Source organism: Castanea sativa, chromosome 11 (genome assembly GCF_040712315.1).
Source record: "Castanea sativa cultivar Marrone di Chiusa Pesio chromosome 11, ASM4071231v1".
NCBI lineage: Eukaryota > Viridiplantae > Streptophyta > Magnoliopsida > Fagales > Fagaceae > Castanea > Castanea sativa.
The window spans coordinates 69,128,998-69,152,048 of NC_134023.1; the positions used below are offsets into that span (position 1 = coordinate 69,128,998).

Genomic DNA, 23,051 nt, shown 5'->3' on the forward strand with positions numbered 1-23,051 from the left:
ATTTGTGCAGGAATTTGACCCAAGGCAACATGAATTGATTGAAGAGTTTGCCGAAGAAGAGCAAGGGGAATATGATAAGCGTGCTACTGCTGGAGCACCAAGGTAAAATGTAGACCAATTGGTGTCATTTGTTTGCTAATTCTTAGCAAAAAAGGAAAAAGGCAACTGAAGAAAAAACATCATTTGTTGAAAGACCCACCCACTCTATAAGTTTTGTAGGAGTGACTGGGTCGTTTTTTTCCTTTTTTTTGGGGGGGGGGGGGGGGGGGGGTTGCGGGCAGAGACGGTTGTTAGGGTTGTGTAATTTTTTTCTTACAAATCACAATGGTAGTTTTATTTGACAACATTTGATCACTTGCATCTAGAGTATCCAAGTTGTTATTGTACATATTATTTATTGTTCTTTAATATTTTTCATTATCAAGAATGTCAAGTCAGTTTATCTGTCGTTTTTGTATTATGTTATGAATAATGTCACGTACATGGATATTTAGATGTCACTTGGAATAAATCTTTTGAATATATAGATGGTTCAATATTTACTGAAGCATTTAGAAAGTTAAACATTATTCAGTTGGTTTTCTTTGGAGCTGCCAAATCATACAAGTGCTTGTGCATAGGATTGGATGTCCCCATATTATGGTTTTGAGCATTGTGAATTCATGAGCATGTTTTATGTGATTTGGCAGAGTTCATGGTGAGTGCAAGATTTAAGATTTTCTTGCCGTTACATGGCTAGACTCCTAGCCCCCTGGGGGTAGCTGTATTTCTCTGTCTTTGCATAACTCACATATTCAATTAAAGCAACAATGCAAAAATACAATCTTAGTCCTTTAAAATTACACAACAAATAAAGATTTTGCACAACGTTGTATTAAAATTCAATCTTTAGATTCAAAATCCAACAAGAAGTGACACACATACATGTAATCATTAAAATGCAAGGCTATGCAAGTCTGAAATTAAACAACTTACGGTAATAAACCACAACAAAATAGTAGCAATACAAGGCTATGCAAGGCTGAAATTGAACAACTTACGGTAATGAACCACAAAAAAGCAGTAGCAAGTATCAATGCACACTTCAATGAGGTTAAACCATGCCCTACGCCAGTATGGATTTATGTAGAGAACTACAACAATTCCAAGCAAGATAGTTATGTAAGCCACCACAAAGCTTATGTAGAAGACACTCATGTCCATGAAACTACCACCTTCCACCTCAATATCCACTGATATTGTAGACGGTGGTCTCATTTTGGTGCAACTATTATATAATGGAGGTCCACACAGGAGAGGGTTCCCCTCATAACTACTTTCATCAAAAGTAATGAATTGATTTTTTCTGTCGGGTGTTGTTCCTGATAAGTTGTTGTGTGCCACAATGAAGACCGCTAGAGAGGTCATTTCGGTCAACTGAGGTGGAATTTTGCTATTCAAATTATTGTAGGAAAGATCCAGACTTTCTATTTGTCTTAGGTTTGAGAATGTTACTGGAATTGGTCCGGATAGATTGTTGTGTGACAAGTTCAATGCACGAATGTTGCTGCCCATCCTACCAAGTTCCAGTGGGATTTTACCTACTAGGTTGTTGCATGAGAGGTCAATTCCAAACATGTACTTGAGGATGTCACCCTTGTAGGAGTAAGTTCTAGTTTTTGTTGTGAACTCTACTTCTTCGTCATCTTTCACAAATACTTCAAATGTAGATGGATCATAAGGGGGATAGTTGATAATATTTGACTTTGTGTTCAAATATAATGACAAAATCCTTACAAAAGTTCCCATTAAAGATGAATCTGTTAAAGAAGTTTTGTGGGAAGATGCATCAAAAGTTATGTTACTCAAACAATGAGGAATTGGACCTGAAAATTTGTTGTAGGAAAGATCCAAAATGTTTAAATTCTGCAAAAGGCATACTTGAATTGGAATTTGACCTCCTAAATGATTCGCTTTCAAGAGGAGAATTCTCAATGATGAGAGGCTGCCAATCCAATTGGGAATGTTTCCAGTTAGATGGTTATCTCGAAGATTCAATATAAGTAGATTGGAGTTGTTTTGGAAAGAACTTGGAATTGGACCACTCAAGCAATTTTTATTTAATTGAAAAAAACTGATTCTTGAGAAATTGAAGCAAGATGGAACAGAGCCAAAATGATTGTTGTCAGAAAGGTCAAGAAATATAAGATCAACGAGTTTGCATAACTCAATTGGAATAGGACCTTCAAAATGATTTTTGGCCATAACAATATCTTCTAAAGAAGTCGCGTTCCCTATCCATGTTGGAAGCGTGCCTGAGATGTGATTGTTGTCCAAATGTAAACTTATTAGATTAGTCCAATTAGAATTGGCAGGAAATATTTGGCCACTGAAGTTATTGTTTGATAATATGAGTAATTCTAAATTGCAGCAACCCATTATAAAATGCATTGGTATGGTTCCTGAGAAATGATTCTCAGACAAGTCTAGATCCCATAAGAAAGCCAAATTCCCAAAAGAAGAAGGAATATTGCCTTCAAATTCATTTCCTGAAATTTTTAAAGATTCTAAATTTGGAAAGATTAAACCGAAGTTTGTGGGAATTGGACCATGTAAGTAATTATTAGAAATATCTATGTGCAACATGTTGGGACGAATATCATATGGCACCATAAAAGGCCCCGTGAAAGAGTTATTATTTACAATAAAAAGCTCCAATCTTGTATTGTTCTCTAACAAATAGTTTGGGAACTGCCCAACCAACTTGTTGTGAGAGAGAACAATAACTCGCAAATCATATTGGTAATGAAGAAGTCTGGGAAGTGTCCTATTGTGAATGTTAGATGAACAATTTGACAAACTGAAAACCTTTAATTGGAAGGTTGGAATCCAAGTAAGGGAGTCAGGTTCCAAAGCTAATATATTGTTATCACTTGATAGGATCTTAAGATTTGAGAGGTTGGAAAGGAAGGACAACGTGGATGGGATCGAGAAGTTGTTATATGAGAAAGAAAGGGACTCAAGTGATGTCAAACTTGATAGTGGAGACTGGACAATGTTCCCATTGAAGTGATTGTTAGAGAGATCCAATACCCGGAGTGATGTCAAGTTTGCCATACATGAAGGTAGTCTCCCTTCAAAATTATTGCCGCTGAGGTCTATCTCTTGGAGCTTCTTAAGTTCACACCAGCCTGTATAATGTGATAATTATTTATTAGGGTCTACTATCATAATTATTCAAAGCAATATCATTGTGGAAAAATAAAAACCCTACCTCGGTCAGGTAGGGTGCCATTCAGTCCACAATGGCTCATTGCCAATACATTAAGAGAAGTCATAACTCCAATTTTGCGAAGAAGACTTTTATCAATCGATGAACAATCCAACTTCAACTGCTCAAGGTTGTTTAGTTTGCTCAACTCTAAAACAAAAGCAGAAAGCTTAAATTAGTACTAATTGACATGGTAGAGCATAAATTAGTACTAATTGCTCAAAATTATTAAGCTACCACACAGAAGTGTTAAAGTACCCAAGACCACTTCCATAACTAAGATTGTTTGAAAGAAAGTAATTTTATTTTATCTAATTATAGTGTATAGACTATCACGTAATGTGGCAGTCTATATACTTTCATACTTTAGAATTTAATTCAAATTATGAAATTAATTTATTTCAACTAGAGATGATGCTTTTCCTTGAAGATCTCAATCTTATTTTAAGAGTGTGTTGTTAAACCTTTTTTTTTCCCCGTTTTTCTACAACATCTAAATCATTTTTTTTTGCTACAGTTACTTCTGATTTAGGTAAATTCCTTTTTACACAAATCAAATCAAAACCATTTTTTTTATTTGAACTCTTTCAATTTGTAAAATCTAGCTGGTGTCCCATTTGATGTGCGTGTATGCTATAAGTTTATTTTGAAATATTTGATAAGAAATTATTTTTATGATCAATTTATAATACTAAATAAGTATTATAATATTTGACAAATGAACTTCAATTATTTACAAGTCATTAGAAAAATAGATATTGTATTTTTTTAAGATTAATATAATTTAGAATATGAATCTATTGTAATATTGTTGTGAGGCTCTTAGGGCGTGGATTTTGTTTGCATTACTCTAGTTGTGTGCAATCCTATGGCGTCCGCTTTTGATAATAGCTATTTATCATCAAATCGAGACACCAATAAGTTTTTAGCATAGGCAATGATTGAACCCCAAATCTCTTATACAACCATAAGAAACTTTACCATTTGAGCTAATTGAAACCCTATTCGTGGGTTACTAAAGTAGGAATATGGAACGAGTTTGAATTGCTCGCTCTGGGCAACGTAGAACGACCTTGAAGCTCCTATGTGATTGTTGGTTTAGGCCAAGAAAGGTATGCTAAAAAACCGATATTAAAATCTCCGTTGTGTAGTCTTTGTTTTTAACATTTTGAATACAAAATTTTAACAAGATGAAAATAGATTATGATACTTATGAAAGACAATAAGTTTAGTCTCATTGAATTTCAAGAAATTTGATTATCGATATTTAGAATAGGGTTTGATAGAGATTTTCTACTATTATGCCAGTGATTAAAAGTAAAATGCAAAACAACGCCACCTTGATGTCAATGGTATAACTTACCTTTAGTGGAAAACGATCCCTCCAAATTGTTATTTGAAAGATCTAATGTCTTCAACGATGGGAAGGCCGTTAATGACTCAAGAACTTGTGCACTGAAATCATTCCCACTCAAGTCTAAGAGTTGCAGCTTAGTTGAGATGTTTGAATCTAGAGGGCAAAAAGAAATATCTCAAAAACATCGACATGATAATTTCATTTGGCATACCATTCCAAAGAAGTATTTGATTTGAATCAATGAACATATATATTTATAGCCTATATGTCTTTTGTTGTCACGAAGTCATGGATATTATTCTGACTCAAGTAAAGCTCCTCTAAGTTGCTAAATGCTTTAAATTCTACAATAAAAAATATTACATAAAAAATCATGAGAAAATAAAAGGAACTTTAGGTGCATAAATACTTTTCATTTAAAATAGCAAAGGAAAAAAGGGTGAAATTTAGTTGCATAAATATCAATGATTGATAGGAGGGAAATAAGAAATGTTACATGCTCAATAAGCGTGCATGAAACACTCTTCCAATAATATTCCTTTGCAAATTAATGAGAGTTTTACCTTTGATATGGATTGATCCATTCAAATTGTTGTTACTCAAATCTAGTTCCTTGAGCGATGCAATACCGCTTAAGGATTGCAGAATGCTGTGATTGAAATTATTACCATCCAAGTGAAGCACCTCCAGCTTGCTCAACAAAGAGAATCTTTGAAAACCTGCAATTTTTAGATTATTCAATTTGCATGTCTGTGACTTTATATTCCCACAAAACAGTACAAAATGAATCTTAACATGCAACTAATCTATGGTCTACATTTATTTTTAAAGAAAAGGTAAAAAAAGAAAAAAAATAATTTCAAACAATTTACTTTGGTCAAACAAATTAGTTGGAGGATTTTACCCGAAAGGCTTACCTTGGATGGGGATTGATCCATTCAAATTGTTGCACCCCAAATATAGTTCCTTGAGGGATGCAATTCCACTCAAGGATGAAAGAATGCTGTTATTAAAATTATTAAAATCCAAGTGTAGCACCTCCAACTTGCTCAACGCAGAGAATCTTTCAAAACCTGTAATTTAGATGCTTCAATTTTCACATTTGCAACTATATATTCCCAGAAAACAGTATAAAATGATTCCTAAAATACAATTATTTTTTTCTCGACTGTTTAAAAAAAAAAAGGATTTAATAGAAAAAATTAGAATATCAACAAATTAAATACTTCCTACTTTTCTTAGGATATAAACTTGGTACCTTCATTTGGGACCCATCCATAAATCAAATTTGCACTCAAATCAAGGTATTGGAGGGCTTCAAAGGGAAGAAGTAGAGAGGCATTAAAGTACCAACCTCCCCCACTTTCTCTACTAGAATAAGACATCATATTATTAAGAGTAAGTTGGATTACACGGCCAGTTGTCATGTTGCACTTGACTCTTTCCCACTCACAGCAATCACTCTCTTTGTTGCCTAAGTCCCAATGAGGCAAATAATATTCATCAGCGTAGTTGACGATGGAAGCTTTGAATTGCAAGAGAGCAATTCTCTCTTGCTCCCAACAACCAAAGCACCCATTCATACCAACATGAACCAAAACTAAAACCACCGGCCACCACCAATAACGTCCCAACAACTCCATTACTTTTTCTTTTTCTGATTTTCTATAACAATAAGACTGACAAAGTTTTTGCTCAACTCTGATTTATACTTCAAAGAAAAATAGGTTTTGAGTTGAAATAACACTACCACCATTCTCCTATATATACCCACTACGCATAGAACTTTCTCAGATCATATCTTGTGCTTTTTCCAAAAGCAAAAAGTTACATCCATTATTTCACATGACTTGGACTAAGTCTTCACAGTTTGAATCATGGTGTCTTTCCACCCAACTACAATGACAATTTTTATTAAATAAAAAATAGGTGCCAGAAGGTAATTTATTTTATATGATACTGAAAATAAAACGAAAGAAAGAATTTGTTTTTATGAGCCTATTCATTATTTTTTGTCTGGCGGGCTTGTACAGTGTGGTCCCATACAAAGTTGTGAATAACTCTCTGATAAAGTTCAAAGTTTTGAATAAACGCTTTCAACTCTTCAAAACTTTGTCTTTGTTTACCGACATAGCCGTGTATTGTAGGCTTTAGCCTTAAATTTTAAAATTTTTTCCTATTATATTTATTTTCTATTTAACATTCTAACAATTGGTGTATCTTATTTAGGGGAAAAAAAATCTACGTATAATAATTATTATTAAAATATATTATGTGAGACAAATAAAATTATAATTATAATAAAGACTTTTAAATATGTGTGTATATATATAAACTGAAACAACTTTTGGTACGAGCCTCTTTTAGACTATATTTTTTGGTTTTTTGGGTTTTATAAGATTATGTGTTTTTTGTTTAGCATTTGTTTTTTTGTTTGGCATTTGTTGTGACTGGGTACAATTTGTTTGTTTATTAAATTTAAATATTGTACATAAAATGAGTACTGATAGATTGATTGATAGTTTTCCACCGGTAAATCAAGCAATTCAAGTGCTCTACTATGGAGAATTGTACTTCATTGGGTGTTATTGTACTTTTTTACTGTTATTACTTAATTTAAAACCTAAAATAAACATAAATTATGTTTAAAAATATTTTAAAATATGCCTAAATATAAATATTAATTAATTGTCTAACACCTAACATATTGTACTCTTGTTTTTCAAGAATTTTTGCACCCAGTACCCATACCCATCTCGATGTCCATGCAAAATAGCTTTACACAGTATTACAAATAAAATAGACCACCAGCATCCTACTTATATATACTGCTATAAAACCGGTCCACGTCACAGTAAAACAATTGATTGTCTTTTTTTTTGGAAACAATTGCGTGCTCTAATAATGCATAGTGTGTTGGTTAAAGCTTCAAATTTTCCTTTTACTATTTTACATAATATTCCTAATTGATGGAAAAATGTCTATATATATTTTAAAAGAATAAAATTTAGGTACAGTACTTAAGTATTGTTTCTTCAGTATATAGTCTTAGGGATGAAACCAGGATTCAGAAAGAAGGGGGGCCAAAAGTATTAAAAAAAAATTGGTATAGACCAAACTTAACATAAGCTTGTTCAATTGCATTTTGTTCATTAACATCATAATATATTCATGATAATTCTAGATTATTCTATAATGAACTATTACCGATTTTATATATGGTGATTTTTCAAAAATTTATTTGATGGATTTTAGAATTGGGACATCGAACTAGATGTTGACAATACTGCATTTTCAATATGAGCTTCTAAATTATTTAGAATTTTTCTTAATAAAAAAAATCAAAATTGAACATTATTTTTCCATGATCTTAAAAAAAAGGAAACAATAATTAATTATAAGGAATTTATCCTACATCTACCTGACCATTTAAATAATATTTTGACATAAGATTGACAAATTTCTCTCATTTCTTAGAAAGTAACATTACCAAACAATTTATTACAATAAACTCATTATATAATTTTTTTAATAAAAAATAAACATTATTATTACAACAAACAGAGCTAAAAACTTTTTGAAAAGTAACTTAAAAAATATGACATTAAGCACTTCATAGTTCACACCATGTGAACTGAAAATCATACATTTGATAATGTCACATTTGTACTTTACTTTTGTTGTCAATATTAGTTTGTCTCCAGGTAATTTATGTTATTTTTGGGGCAATTGGGTTTCTTTTTCTGCAAGTAATTCATATTATTTTTTGGGCAATTAGGTTTCTTTGGACCAAATTTGTGCTTTAATTTTTTTTTTTTGTTGTTATTATCCAAAGGTAATTGTAATTATTCTTCAGGCAATTGGACAAAAGAGATAGAATAGAACATATACTTTTGGATTTCATGGGCCAATTTATAATTTTTTTGGAGGGAGGGGGCCAATATTGCATATTTTGGGGCAAATTGAAAATTTTCTGTGTATACACATACTAAGAATTTTTTTTCTTCAAAATTTAGGAGGGGCCATGGGCCCCCCTAGCCCAAGGCTAGGTCCGTCTTTGCATGTTCTTCTCTTAAGATTTAGCCATGTTATTTTTTTTAATGAGATGAAAGTGTATTTTTAGTTAGGTATAGCCACGTGACTAAATCTTTAGAAAGGAAACTAAGAAACAGCATTGAAGTACTATATTTAAGTTTTGTTTATCTCAAAATATGTTCTAATAAAAACATACAGGAAAAAAAAAAAAAAAACCCTTTTCATACGCTTTCTTTGAAAATACTTGAGAAGACCTAAACTAGGAGTGTGTTTGGTTGGGGTGAAAACAGGGAGGATGAAAAATAGGGAGTGGAAAATAGGGTGAAAAATTGCATTTTTCACTGTTTGGTTGAGAAAGGGAGAGGGAGAGAAAAGTGGTGGGGCCCACAAGTTTTCTCTCCTTCTCCTTCAAAATACAATCTCTTCAAATTGGAGAGAAAATTGGAGTGAAGTGAGATTTTTTTTTGACAAAATTGCCCCCACTTTTCAAGTTTTTTTTTTTTTTTTTTTACTTTTCTACTGTAGCGTTGGGTTTTTTTTTTCTTTATCTTTTGACATATTCACGTTGGTTTTTTCTTTTTTTTTGCTTTTTTTTTTCTTTTGTTTGGTCAGGGTTCTTCTTTTCTTTCTTTTTTTTTTTTCTTAATTTTTATTTTTATTATTTTTTAAGAAAACATTTTTGGATGATTTCTTATGCTATTTTTTTGAAATGTCCACTTTCATCCATACACAATTTTTATACACAATTTTTTTGAAAAGTATAATGTATTACTTTTTCTTTTATTTAAGAGGGACATGATGGTAAATTCGTACAAACCTTATTTTTAACCAAACCAAAAAGTTTTCCATCCCTCTACTTTTCCACCCTTTCAACCAAACACAACTGAGGAAAACTAAAAACTTTTCTATCCTCCCTCTATTTTCTATCCTCCCACTTTTCCATCCTCCCAACTAAACGGACCCTAGGAGTTGGCATCCATATGGTGAGTTTTCCACCCACTAGTGTGATAATAATTTTCTATTTTATTAATATAAACTAAAAAGGTGGGAGAAAAGATTGGGGAAAGTACGTTTAAAATTTTTTTTTTTTGAAAACCACACTTTTAAATGGGACATAGAATGTGTTTGGATCCACTTTCTACCAACCGCGATGACTTTTGCCAACTTTGTTTTTTGACAAATTAACCTATATGCCCAAATGCGATTCCAACTTTTAGCCTAAAACTGACCCTTGGTTATTGACAGCTATGAGCTGCCTTTCTGGTTAGCTGAACTTTTATTTACTACTATTTATTCTTGTTTGGAAGTCTAAGAGATGTAGAATCATGTTTTACGGTTGGGTCAAACTCAGTATATTATTTTATATAAATTCTATTAACATACTTTGAGAATTGAGCTAATACCAATCTAGTCTAAGACTTTTCAAAACTAATTAATTTGGTTTCTAAAGCCAACTTAACACTTAAAATAGTTGAGAAAAAAAATAATTAACTGGCTTAACAGTGTTTGCGGACTAAGTTGGCTTTAGGGATCAAATTAGTCAGTTTTGAAAAGCCTTACACCTAGCTAAGATTTTTCTAAACCTCGGGATATTTTAATGGAATTTACCCTAATATTTTAGTTCAAACCAATCAAACTCTAAGTCTGTTGCATTGTTTTTCCTAAGGTTTTGTGTTCATAAACAAAATAATTTGTTGGAGCACAATTTGTTTAGAAATAGAAGTCTCAAAAGAATGATCAAGCTTGACTTATTTACAATATATATATATATATATATATATATATATATATATAAACAAGTTAAGCTTAAGTAGAGCTCTCTATGAATAGTGATAAACAAGGCCTAAATAGCTAAACTTAACAAAGACGCCAAGGACTTGGGGTCAATATATGGTGCTTTCTCTGCACCTTATACTGTGCTTTCTTAGATAGTCCTTGCATTATTGGAGAAGACCTAGCTAGGCTATTATAGTGGAAGATTTCGTGTCTTTCCAGTTTCTACCAACCACGATGACTTTTTTTTTTGACAAATTAACTTGTATGCCGAAATGTGCTTCCAGCTAAAAATTACCTTAAGTTGTTGACAGCTATGTGAGTTGCCTTTTAGCTTAGCTGAACTTCTATTTACTCCAATTTATTCTAGTTGGTGTCCAACACTATGAGAATTTTTTTGGATAAATATATATATATATTCATATATATTTATATATTAAATGTGGAAGAAGATAAGTCATTTTCCTTTCCTTTTGACCCAATAGAATTTGCCTCCTAGATGAAAACATATTAAAACATTAGCATCATGTGTGCCAAATATCAAATATTTAGCTTTTAGCACACTCATTACCAAAAAACCTCTCACATCACATGTTCTAAATGGTAAAAATTTGATTTTTAATTATTAATAATTATGCTCTCTTTCATAATGATAAATAGTTATGCTTAATTAATTCAATTAGAGAACCTTATATTAGATGTGTTTGGTCACTCCACAAGTATAAGTGCTTGGGGAGTGTGGGGGGCAAGAGCCGGGGTTCAAGTCTCCAAGAGGGAGCTTCACACACATATACACTTAGATTAGGCTAGAGTAGAATTTTTATCTTGTATAAATAAAATAAAAAAAAGATGTGTTTGTTTTTTATTACCCAATTTTTTTTCCTGCAATCTCCTGAAACTGGCAATATGATAGGATGTGCCCATTTAATAGTTCTCCTGAAACATTGTGAGTTCTTGATAGCCGTGGCAAAACGGGTGGGTGGTTCGGATCGGGTCAATTGGGTTTGGGTTGAAAATATGCTTGTGTCAAAATGGGTCATTTTAAACATGTTAGAAACAGTCGTGTTAATTGGATTGTGGGTCGGGTTGGGCCAATTTGAGCAAGGCAACCCATAGTTTCCACATGAATTTTTTTATTTATTTAAAAAATAATGTATTTGCCACTTTTTGTTTTTTGGGACTGGAATGTATTTGCCACTTGTTAAGTCATATAGCAAATTATTTAGTGTGATATCCATTACTTTGAATTCAACACTCATATCAAGAAACATCTTAGCTCAATAAATTGATACTTATCCAATAATTATAAAATTATACAAATCCAACATAGCTAATCAAAATAAATAGCACAAACACAAAATGTCTAGTCTAACCATTGAAAATCTAATTAAAATAAACGCATAAAGTTAATTACTACACAATATTAACATCTCAAAAAAAATAAATTACAAATGCCCAATTGGATAAGTAATTTGACAAAGAATAATAACATATAAAAAACTAAAATCTTGAAAAATAATTTCATAATCTAATATCTTGAAAAATAATCTAATAATTGTGTTTAATTTTAGATGCACAGTGGTTGAAACTATAAATCTCTTTAAAAAAAAAAGCATGGTCTCCTTTATAAATATCATGTTATTGTCAAGTAATATACACTCCAAAAAATATCATTTTTTATTTTGGCTATGGACTATTAAAAGATAGGCATAGGTATCTGGGGATGTGGAAGGAGTGAAGTTCTTAGGCCAATTGCTCCAATTTATCTATATTGTAGGTTAAGAATATCCAACAATGGGAGGCCCAAAAGATGGCAATACACCCTTTACGCAAAACAAATGAGACATACACTCATAAAATGTAACTAAGATGTAACAATGTGACCGACCCTTTTTAAAGAAATCCGGACTGGACTCCTTTCTTCTCAAGAAGCTTTTCTCTTTACTACACTAGTGTCTCTCTCCCCAAACTTTTTCAACCCCCAACCCTCTAACCATTGGTCTTTATTTATAAAATTCCCTTAGTGGGGTTGTCATGATGAGAGGGTGCTTTTCCATGTTGATGGGTCCCTTTGAGCTATATTCCTGACCGAATGAGACCCACTATTCATGACTGCACATGACTTTTTTGGAACTTGCACCAGGCACCAATAATTGCTCGATAGGCGAATTCTCCCAAGGCATTATCCCTTGACCTTAGTATAGTAGAAGCTGTTTGGTTGGGTCGGGAGCTCGAACCTAGCCCATCAAGGAAGTGGGCCAAGTGCTCGATTAGTAACCAGCATGAGATGGGCCCATTTAGGAGCCGTGTTATGAGCTCGGTGTAGGGCGATAGCCGTGGACCATACATCATCCATAATTTATTTCATTTTCATTGATGTACTTTGGCTTTACTCTTTTTAGACTTATGAATACTTCTCATACATGTCTATAATTTCAAATATATGTTTTTAAGTCGACTATAACCAGATTATCTTTGCCTGAGGAATGTGAATTCTCTCTCTATCTTTGCATGAATCACATGTCAAATTACCAATAACAATTAAAACAAAAACAAAAAAATGTGAAAGCACAGTCTTCATCAATTAGAGTTACAAAAAAATAATAATAATTCAAACTATGCACAGGCACAGATTTATTAATCAAACTTTGGAAGAAGAACACAATAAGACACATGTATATGAAATCATTGAAATGCAAGGCTATGCAAGCTTGCAGTTGAACAAATTATGGTAACGAATCACAATAAAACAGTAGAAAGTGTCAATGCAGACCTCAATAAGGTTAAAATACGCCTACACGAATAAGGATTTATGTAGAGAACTGCAACAATTCCCAACAACATTATTATGTAAGTCACCCCAAAGCTTATGTAGAAGAAACCCATGTCCATGAAACTACCACCTTCTTCTACCTCATGATCCCCAAGCATTTTGGCGCAACTGTTATTCAATGGAGGACCACATAAGAAGGGTTTATGACGCAAGACAACCAGAACAAAATTGAAACAACAATAAAATAAATGGATATGACCTAGGAGTCAGCACCTAGGCCTTGCTTGGAGTCAGTACCAAGTGGGGAAACCACTAGGAGTCAGCACCTAGGGTAGATCTGGAGTCAGCACCAGACCAAAGAAAGACCAAACGGCCATTTTTATCATTCATCAAAATATCAACTATCACCTCAAGGAGTACAATAGGTTGCTTATAAAGGACCGCTAAACCCTAGTTCTAATTGGCTAGGAAACCCTAATTGCCTTATTACAAAAATAACCTTGCTTCCAAATTAAAATACTAATAGTCCAATAAACTAATAGGACCAAAAATACAATTGTTTTGCAAACATAAATAACACTAAATAGTAATTTTCTTGCGTCTCCAACATCATTCTCCTCTGGTTTGAGAAAACTCGAACTCGAGTTTTAAAGCATTGAAGGATTAAGATGCTGACAAGTAACACTTGCTTCAAGTCTGGAATCACCTTAGGGAGCACAAGGAAAAGAAAAATCTTGAATTCCACCACATCAAACTCATTTGGAATAACAAAATCAATGTGTGGAATCATTATAATCTCGTCTTGAAATTTATGAACCATAGTAAGCACTGTGGTTTTAACCTCTTCGACTTCACCAAGATGTAGATCTTCAAGGACTGTGGAGGGTTGATCAGAAGCATGCTCAACAACTTCAGCTTTCACATCATGTGCACCCTCAAGCTTGCTGGGTAGTTTTTGAGTAGGTGCCATTATCTTTTCTAGTTAGGCATTAATCCTAGTGATTATTTGCTCTCCCAATGTCCACGAAATAGGTGAAACATTCTGATTTGCCTTTCTTATAATAGTAAAAAGTGAACTGAGAAGATCCAAGGAAATGTCTTCACTTTCATCTATAACCAGATTCATAATTGTTTCCATGGCTGAAAGTACAGCAGGTGGATAGTTGGACCTAATTATCTTTAAAAAACTTTGAAACATCTGAACAACCAATGAATCACACTCAAGATCCAGCATCACCAAGCATAACTTGACCTTTGCAATGGTATCAAGAATTGAAACCACCTTCTTATAAGAGCAAGTAGACACATGAGGCATATTTTCAAATGTTTCCACAATAAACTGAAATATTTCTTTCATCTGCTCATCCCTATATGGGGCATCTGGTGTTGTTATCCTTGTAATCTCAATAATGCAAGATACAACTGAAACCTTCACATCCATTTCAGCATGTCTCAAAAGTTTATTAGTGATCAATGCCTTCACTGAGGGTAAAAGTGCATCTCGCATTGATTTGGATGGTTCTTGCTCCACGTATGCTAACAAATTTTCAACTTTATCAAGAAGAGTGAGAAGATCATCAATGGAGGAAGGAGGGTTAAGGAGTCTATTTCCAGCCTCCTTAATTTGCTTCTCAAATTTGCTATCTTTATGCTGCTTCTCAAGCTTTCTATCCAAGGAAGTCATTTTCCAGCTCCAACTTAGAGGCACAATGCAGAGACTAAAACTTAATTTTCTGCCGTGTTATTTTTGGTCAGGCAAGGTTTTATGGGTCGGTATAGGACTGGGTTGTCAAACAATAGGCTTAGGCTTGCGTTTGTTAGGAAATGGGGCTGATGGGTGGACCTTTAAAGGGAAAATTGGGCCAAGTAAAATTTTTTTTTTTTTTTTAAATTTTTTTTAACGGGTTTGTGCTGGGCTTAATGGGTCGGTCATATGCATTGGGCATTGCAAAGAGAAGTGTGCTGGGATTTTAGGACTTTAACACAGGCTATTTACGAGTTACCTTACAAGATCGGGTTGAGCTTAGTGTCGCAGTTGGGTTCGGCGAAGTCTCAACCACGGCTCTCATGAGTCTGGTGGGCTTGCGGTGGCACAAAACAGAGGTGATGGTGATGGTGGTGGTGCGGTGCGACGGAGGCGCATGCAGCGATGGGTGGCTGCTTGTCTCGGATCTCGGCAGCGGCAGCACCAGCGACTCGTCAATCGCAGTAGCGGCAGTTGTTTGTCACTCTCAGCAGCGGTAAGTCAATAGTGGGTTTCGACGGCTGGTGGCTAATGGGTCTTGCAGCTATGAGTGTTGGTTTATAGGTCCTGGTAGCTGGCAGCTAGTGGCTGATGGGTCTTACGTGGGTTACTCTTTTGTTTTTTTTTTTTGTTTTTTTTTGGTCAACAATGGCCAAGATTGACAAATGGGGTTTGTTGGTTTGGCAGAGATGTTGTGAAGGGATTTTGAAGGTGGTGTGGTGGCTAGGTTTCTGGTGGTGGAAAATATATAGTGAAAGCTTTTTTTTTTTTTTTTTGGTGTGATTTTTTAGATTCTTTCCTACAGTGATAGTTTAACAGATCGGGGTTTGCTCTGATACCAAAATTGACGCAGGACAACTAGAACAAAATTGAAACAACAATAAAATAAAATGGATATGACCTAGGAGTCAGCACCTAGGCTTTGCTTGGAGTCAGCACCAAGGAAACCACTAAGAGTCAGTACCTAGGGTAGACTTGGAGTCAACACCAGACCAAAGAAAGACCAAACGACCATTTTTATCATTCATCAAAATATCAACTATCTCCTTAAGGAGTACAATAAGTTGCTTATAAAGGATTGCTAAACCCTAGTTCTAACTGGCTAGGAAGCCCTAATTGCCTATTGGCTAGGAAACCCTAATTGCCTTATTACAAAAATAACCTTGGTTCCAAATTAAAAATACTAATAGCCCAATAAACTAATAGGACCAAAAATACAATTGATTTGCAAACATAAATAACACTAAATAATAATCTTTTTGTGTCTCCTGCATCAGTTTTCCACTCAAATTGAAAGATCCAGACTCTCTATCAGCATTAACTTTGATAATGTTGTATGGATTGGTCCAAAGAGATTGTTGTGTGACAAGTTTAATGCACGGATGTTGCTTATCCTTCCATGTTCGGGCGGGATGTCTCCAACTAATTTATTGGAAGAGAGTTCAATTCCAAACATGTAGTTGAGGATGTTCCCTTGATAGGAGTAAGTTCTAGTCTTTGTTGTGATCAACTCCACAGCTTGTTCCTCATCTATACCAGGGTAGGTATAAACTTCACGAAGTTCCACATCTTGCATATTCAATGACTTTCTATGGAAGTATGACTTATTGTAGGAAAGATCCAAGATGTTTAAGTAATGCAAAATGCATAGTTGAATTGGAATCCTACCAATTAAATTATTGGCTCTCAAAACAAGAATGCTCAATGATGAGAGACTGCCGATCCAATTGGGAATGATTCCAGTTAGGGAGTTATCTTGAAGATCTAGTGTAACTAGATGGGAATTGTTTTGGAATGCGCTTGTAATTGGACCGCTCAACCAATTTTTACTCAGATGAATAAATTTGATCACTGATGAATTGAAGCAATTTGGAACAGAGCCAAATAAATTATTCTGAGAAAGGTCAAGTAATTCAAGATCAACGATTTTTCGTGACTCAATTTGAATAGTACCTTCAATCTGATTGTTGGCCATAACAAGTAGCGTTAAATATGACATGTTCCCTATCCACGTTGGAAGCATGCCTGATAAATAGTTATTACTAAAATCAAGTGACGAAAGTGTTTTCATTTGAGAAATGCTCTTTGGAATTGTTCCTGAAAACTGATTGTTGTCCAAATATAAAAATGTTAGTTTAGTTAGATTGAACTTGGTTGGAAATATCTGACCACTAAAATTATTATATGACAATTTGAAGAACATTAAGCAGTGGCAGCCCATTGCAAAATGCAGTGGTGTTGATCCTAAGAAATGATTCTTTGACAAGTCTAAAACCTGAACGAAACTCAAATTCCTAAAATAAAAAAGGAATATTACCTCTACATTTCTAGACAAGTGCAAATACTCTAAATTTCAAAAAACTCAACCAAAGTTTCTGGGAATTGGACCTTGTAAGTAATTACCTAAAATATCTAAGTTCGTAATGTTGGGACCAATATCATTTGGGATTGCGAAAGGGCCCGTGAAAGAGTTATCTTTTAAAAAAAGAGCTTCCAATCTTGTATTGTTCCCAAGTAGCCAACTGGGGAACTTCCCGACCAAATTGTTGTGGGAGATATCGATTATTCGCAAATAATGTTGGTAACAAAGAAATCTAGGAGGTGTATTATTGAGTTCATTAAACGAACAGTTTGACAAGTGAAATGTGATTAACCTTTACCTAAATTATAATTGATACAAATCTTTAACTTTTACTCAAAAAATAAAAGAGTCTCTGAGCACGTGCTCATAGGGTAGTCATAATTTATATTAGTGGCATAACCTTTGAAAAATCAAAATAGAATTGAAGAAGGTGGTGGTTATTCTTTTAAGCTGTACGGGGTGTTTTGACCCAAAAAAAAAAAAAAAAAAAAAAAACTTATCTGGATAAGATTATCATTTTTAAATAAAGTCTTAAAATCAACATGACGAAGTGGGTAATAGGTATAAGGATAAGGGTTTCTTTTTCTTTTTTTTTTGGGGATAGAATTATTGAAATGAAAGGCATTTTTTTTTAGTTTTTCTAAGAAAGTGAGGAAAAAAAAAAAGAGGCTTTAAAAAGAGGTTTCTATCTTGCAAAACAGATTTAAAAAATTGAAAAGAAGGGGTAAACTGAGATAAGGATAAGGTTTTTTTTTTAACTTACCATAGGTGTTTTTTTTATAAAAAAAAAAATTTATAAGTAGGGTTTCGAAGATATGAGTTAGTGGGAAATCCTTGCATGCATTACTCGCTAGAAAAAAAAAAAGAAAAAAAGAAAAAAAGAGTTATCTGGCTAGCGCTTCCTTGCATTATTTGCTTTATTTGAGAAGACCTAGATTAATCTAGTCCATTCTTAGAAAATTGTTGCATTACTTGCTTATTTGAGAAGACCTAGACTACTCTAGTGCTTTCTTGGAAAGCCCTTGCATTAATTACTTGCTAATGAGCTTGGAATTGGGATATTAAATATTTTACAACATAGCTTTTACAAATGAAAATATCACCAATTAGAAAAGGTTATTTGAACAATCATTTTTTATTTTGTTGAATGACACCAATTAATTAGATTCATTATCACTTATCATAATTTTTTTTAATAAAAAAATTTTATAATAACTTACCATTTCCTTTAAGATTACCTACATGACAACAATTGGCAACAATTGAAGACTTGGCGTCAATGGTGTCTTTCCATGGTTCCACCCACCATCTTGACTTTTATCAAATTATTTTGTCAAATTAACCCAAACCAGAAGCGACGAATGACCTCTGGTTGTCGGCAACTAAGACTTCTTTCTTTTTCTTTTTTTTTAATTTTTTTTTTAATTTTTTTTTTTTTGTGGGGAAAGGCTAAGAGATATAAGGATGCGTGTTTAAGGGTTAGGCCAAAGTTTGTACATTTTGATCCATAGAGTACACTATGGTAGGGCCTTGGGAATTTTTTTTGTCTTAGTTGAACAACAATTTCATCATCCACTTTATCCAAATTTTTGCCAAGCCTAGTGTAAACATTATTTTCATTCGGAGCTTTTCTTTTGTTGCTAATGTTCACAGTATGGAGCCAATACTTGAAGTTAGAAAGAGCAATTTATTACTATATAAGTGATTAAGGCGGTTGTCTAGAGACCCAAGTATATAAAAGGCCCCCCAAATTTTAACTAATATGATTATTTTTATTATTGTAATAGTATTAATTAAAACCAAATATTAGCCAACAAATAAATAAATATTTTTTATCAAACGAAAAACAAGAAAAAAAATAGAGAAAGAAATACTATATCCATAATATTTTTCGTAACATTTTTACAACAAATCTTAAGTAGCATGTTGTTACAAGATGTTATTGATTATAGCAAAAAAATAATTTCAGTGGTTGGTTGAAATATGAATTTAGAACCAGTAACAAATTAACATCTAAGATTTGATATAGCACTTCTCAAAAAAAAAAAAAAACAATATACAAAAAAATTCACAACATTTTTTATAACAATTTAGTTGGCAAAGTTTTACTTATTCTCATCTAGGTCCACCATTAACATTACTCTTTTACTTGCTACTATTGATCCGTATTTGATGCCAAAATTTTCATGTAATTAAAATTTCAATTGCTTTAGGATTTGTATTTTGTGGGTTACTTGTAAGTTGGAGAAAAAAAAAATTAAGATATAGCCTAATAACTTACTACAGGCTCGAACCAATCTGGGCTAGAATTTACTGAAATAGACTAGAATGGCCCCTAATTTTATTCGAAGGAGAAAGGGGGTTTCTTGTTCCAATTTGCATTCTAGGAAGGTATTGACAACATTAGTAGGAACCCAACTGACTACTTGACTTGTCATTTGTGAAGGAATCCAACTCCAAAGCAATGTGAATTGAAAGAACATGCCAAAGAAGAGTAAGCAGAATATGATAAGCCTATCGTTGAGGCAGAGAACATTTAAAATCTTGCATCTAGATATCCTAGTTGTTATTGTAAATATTGTTTATTATACTTTATTACTCGAATTGATGTATGCATGTTAATTGTAAAGTCAGTCTATCATTTTATTGTATCACATCTTTTTGATTTTAGAAATGATGAACAAGAAATTTATCATTTTGCTTTATTATTTATTATTCTTCGTTTTTTCTAGGTTAAAAATAAAATCGGTAGCTTGGATGATATAAGAATGTTTAAAAACCTGTCCATTTTGTAGTTTTTTTTTTTACACGTTTAGTAGGCCGTGGTGAACCTCAATACTACCATTGAATAGGTTCGCAAATAACTTGATGAGAGAGAAATTTAATTATGAGACCAAAACGACCACGTTTGGTGTGAGATCTAATATTCCTTTGCCTTTGCCTAGCACATTAACTGATCTGTTAATTTGGTTTTTTCTCCAAATTTCCTTCTGACTTTGTTGTTTTTGTGCAGGGATGAAGACGTTTAACTTGAATACAAATTTGTTGTACCTTTTTTTATGTACCACTCTTTGTTTCACCAATAATAACTTGCCATGTGTATGATTTTTTCTATTTTCAACTCCCATTATTTTAGAAGGAAAGTAAAATCAATATATGGAAAATTGCTATTGGTAGAATAAAAAAATTTGTATTAGTGTAACTCATATTCATTTGGTGATCAATATGTGCACTTCAATGTTAGCATTGTAGGTTTCCTTGTTCTTTGTCATTGTTGTTGCAGCCTGCTAGTGTTTGAAATTCTTGTTGATGCTATTGTTTGAAAAGTAATTGGATAGACGTCGTTTGCTGGATAACACAAAATAGGATAGGAAAAACTTGCACGGAATTAAACTTTTCTAACTGCATGTTCATATTCTTTACGTGGTATAAACCTTTGAAAGACGACCTACATATAATATGAGCGTTATTAGAAGAGTACTTCTTGTTCCTTATGGGGAGTTCTGTTAACACAGTTCTTAAGAGCATTCTTCCCTTTTCTATAACCATGCCGTTTTGTTATCTTTTCTTAGTATAAACCCCTGAATGTCGTTTGCAGGATTTATTTTATTATTACAGGTCTGTTTGCATCAGGTAGCAAAAGTCAGATTTCGTTTCTTTAGCTTTAAGAAGAAAGAGAAATAACCAGTTTTACTCATATCCAATACCTTCTTGGAAAGTGTTTTACAGTAAATACTAATCTCTATCACTAATATTATAAACATTTCAATATTTGAGAGATAGCCTAGACCATGGCAGTTGAAGACTTTGCGTCATTGTATCTTTCCACCCACCATCATGAGAAGTTTTTTTTTTTTTTTTTTCAAAATGTTATTTAATAATTGTAATTCAAATTTATTGTGAAAATAATATATGAAGAAATTATCTTATAAGACAGTCTCAAGGGTCACCCCTCTCATATTTGATAATCCCACCTATAAGACCCACATTCTGTAAGAGGAACGCACCATAACACATTCTTAATTTCTTATTACATAATTTTTTTCATGCATGGGTCAATCACATTGTGCATCTCCCTCAAAAGTAAAGATAACCTGGATTTTCAACATTTAAAATAGCTAGCAAATATGGCTTTAGTTTCCTCCCAAAAGGAATCTCATCATTTATGCTGAAAGGGATTATACTTAATTTCTTACTGTTGCTATGAATGTGATCACTTTTGCTAATAATATGAATGGATACTACGTCAAAGAGGAGTTGAAAAAGTCGCTTGTTGAACTTATGTTTTTTTATAATGAAATACAGCTAACAGAAAATTCCACCCCATTCTTATTGACACTAGGCTTCCTTTTCTTCACAATTTTCTACTTTTCCATGCTTAAATTTCAATGCAACACTTTATGAAATCATACACATTCAAGTTATGATATCAAGTTGTTAGGTTCTAAGACCTTAGGGACTAATGTATTAGAACCAAAATGTGTATTTGTGTATTGTGTTGAGCAACCATGATCAAAACATAGAGTCTTGGTTTAGGCTTGCTCAAAGTATGTTTTGTTGTAAAGTTGAAATCGAGTGATTACAAAAATTATTGGTCACACTCTACAAGGCTCGATCGATCGAAAATTAGACTCAATCAATCAAGATTCGTGTAGTTTGTTTTTTCTGCAAAATTTCCAACTCAGCCTAAGCCCGTTTGACGTGTAGGGTTTTATGTTTTATGTCTCATATAAATAGAAAAATCTTAGCTACGTTTTTAGGCTTTTGAGATGCTGTGTGTTTGAATCTCTTGTGAGATCTAGAGGTGTTTATCTTCATACACACTTAGAGTTATCAAGATCATGATTGGTGTCAAAAGCTTGGTGATCGCTTCAGTTGCTGCACAATGAACATTTAAGAAGATCAAGATTCATAAGTAGGAGAACTTGTGCTTGCAGTGGATCAAAGAAAGAAGTAGTCCGTGGACTCAATGCTATCACGTAGTCGTGATAGTAAGTTTTCTACTTGAGATAGCAATAAGATATTAGCGGTCTAAGTTGTATTGTATAAACTTCAATTCTTTCATAGTAGATCTATTTTACCTTGAGGATAACTAGGTTAAATCCTCCCTAGGTTTTTTACCGGTTTGGTTTTCCTGGGTCATCAAGTCTTTGTGTTCTTTATATTTCCGTATTATATTTGTTTTACATATTGTGATTCAACCTAGTGTTAATTAACAAATTTTTCAATCAACTTGGAATAATATTAGGTTAATCAACTAGTAATATACAATCTTGAAGACGCAATTTATTGCCAAGTTAGCACTAAGATGAGGGAATGAAATTCATGCGGCTTGAGCAAAAACCATTGGATAGGTATCCTGTAGATGGAAGAGAAGTCTTCACCTTTAGTGAAAATTTTGCTAATTTGACAGTAATTCTAACTTGTGCTGCTTCTATTGTGTTTGATTGGGAGAATGAAGGAGGAAGGAAGAGAGGTTTGATTAATATCCAAGAGTAAAAGTTAACATGAAGTTGTATACTTGCCATTCTCTCACCTTAATGACAAGTGCCAACTTATCATGAACTTGCATTAAATTAAAGTATTCCCTACCAAATGCAAAAGCTACTGAATTATCCTCAAATGTGAATGAAAAAGTGAAAAACATTTTTAGATAGACCGAATAGACCGAAGTGGACTGAAACAGACTAAAGGGACCGAACTGGACTGACTTAGATCAAAATGGGCTAAATGGACTGAATAGACTGAAGTGAACAG

At 33.2% G+C, this 23,051-nt stretch overlaps 1 protein-coding gene, 1 long non-coding RNA gene and 1 pseudogene across 2 annotated transcripts in view; 1 reads left to right on the forward strand and 2 right to left on the reverse strand.

Annotated features, from left to right (window-relative positions):
* Positions 1-23,051, forward strand: part of LOC142617880 (uncharacterized) — a 42,485-nt gene that overhangs the window by 1,259 nt on the left and 18,175 nt on the right. The gene's annotated exons all lie outside the window — the stretch shown is intronic.
* Positions 840-6,289, reverse strand: LOC142617879 (cuscuta receptor 1-like). The gene is made up of 6 exons (XM_075790862.1): positions 5,866-6,289; positions 5,525-5,680; positions 5,171-5,326; positions 4,614-4,760; positions 3,254-3,400; positions 840-3,170 (listed from the first exon to the last, which is right to left on the reverse strand). Exons 1-6 carry the CDS (start codon positions 6,248-6,250, stop codon positions 1,012-1,014), a joined length of 3,150 nt encoding a protein of 1,049 aa, XP_075646977.1. The 5' UTR covers positions 6,251-6,289; the 3' UTR covers positions 840-1,011.
* LOC142615348 (cuscuta receptor 1-like) lies at positions 16,218-22,941 on the reverse strand (annotated as a pseudogene).

What these genes read in the sequence shown, in the direction of transcription:
- LOC142617879 (XM_075790862.1), bottom strand. Translation starts at nt 6,250, where the DNA reads ATGGAGTTGTTGGGACGTTATTGGTGGTGGCCGGTGGTTTTAGTTTTG. An exon ending in TGGATCAATCCCCATCCAAG is followed by an intron (nt 5,327 to 5,524) that starts GTAAGCCTTTCG and finishes TAAAAATTGCAG; the next exon opens with GTTTTCAAAGATTCTCTTTG. An exon ending in TGGCACCCTACCTGACCGAG is followed by an intron (nt 3,171 to 3,253) that starts GTAGGGTTTTTA and finishes CACATTATACAG; the next exon opens with GCTGGTGTGAACTTAAGAAG.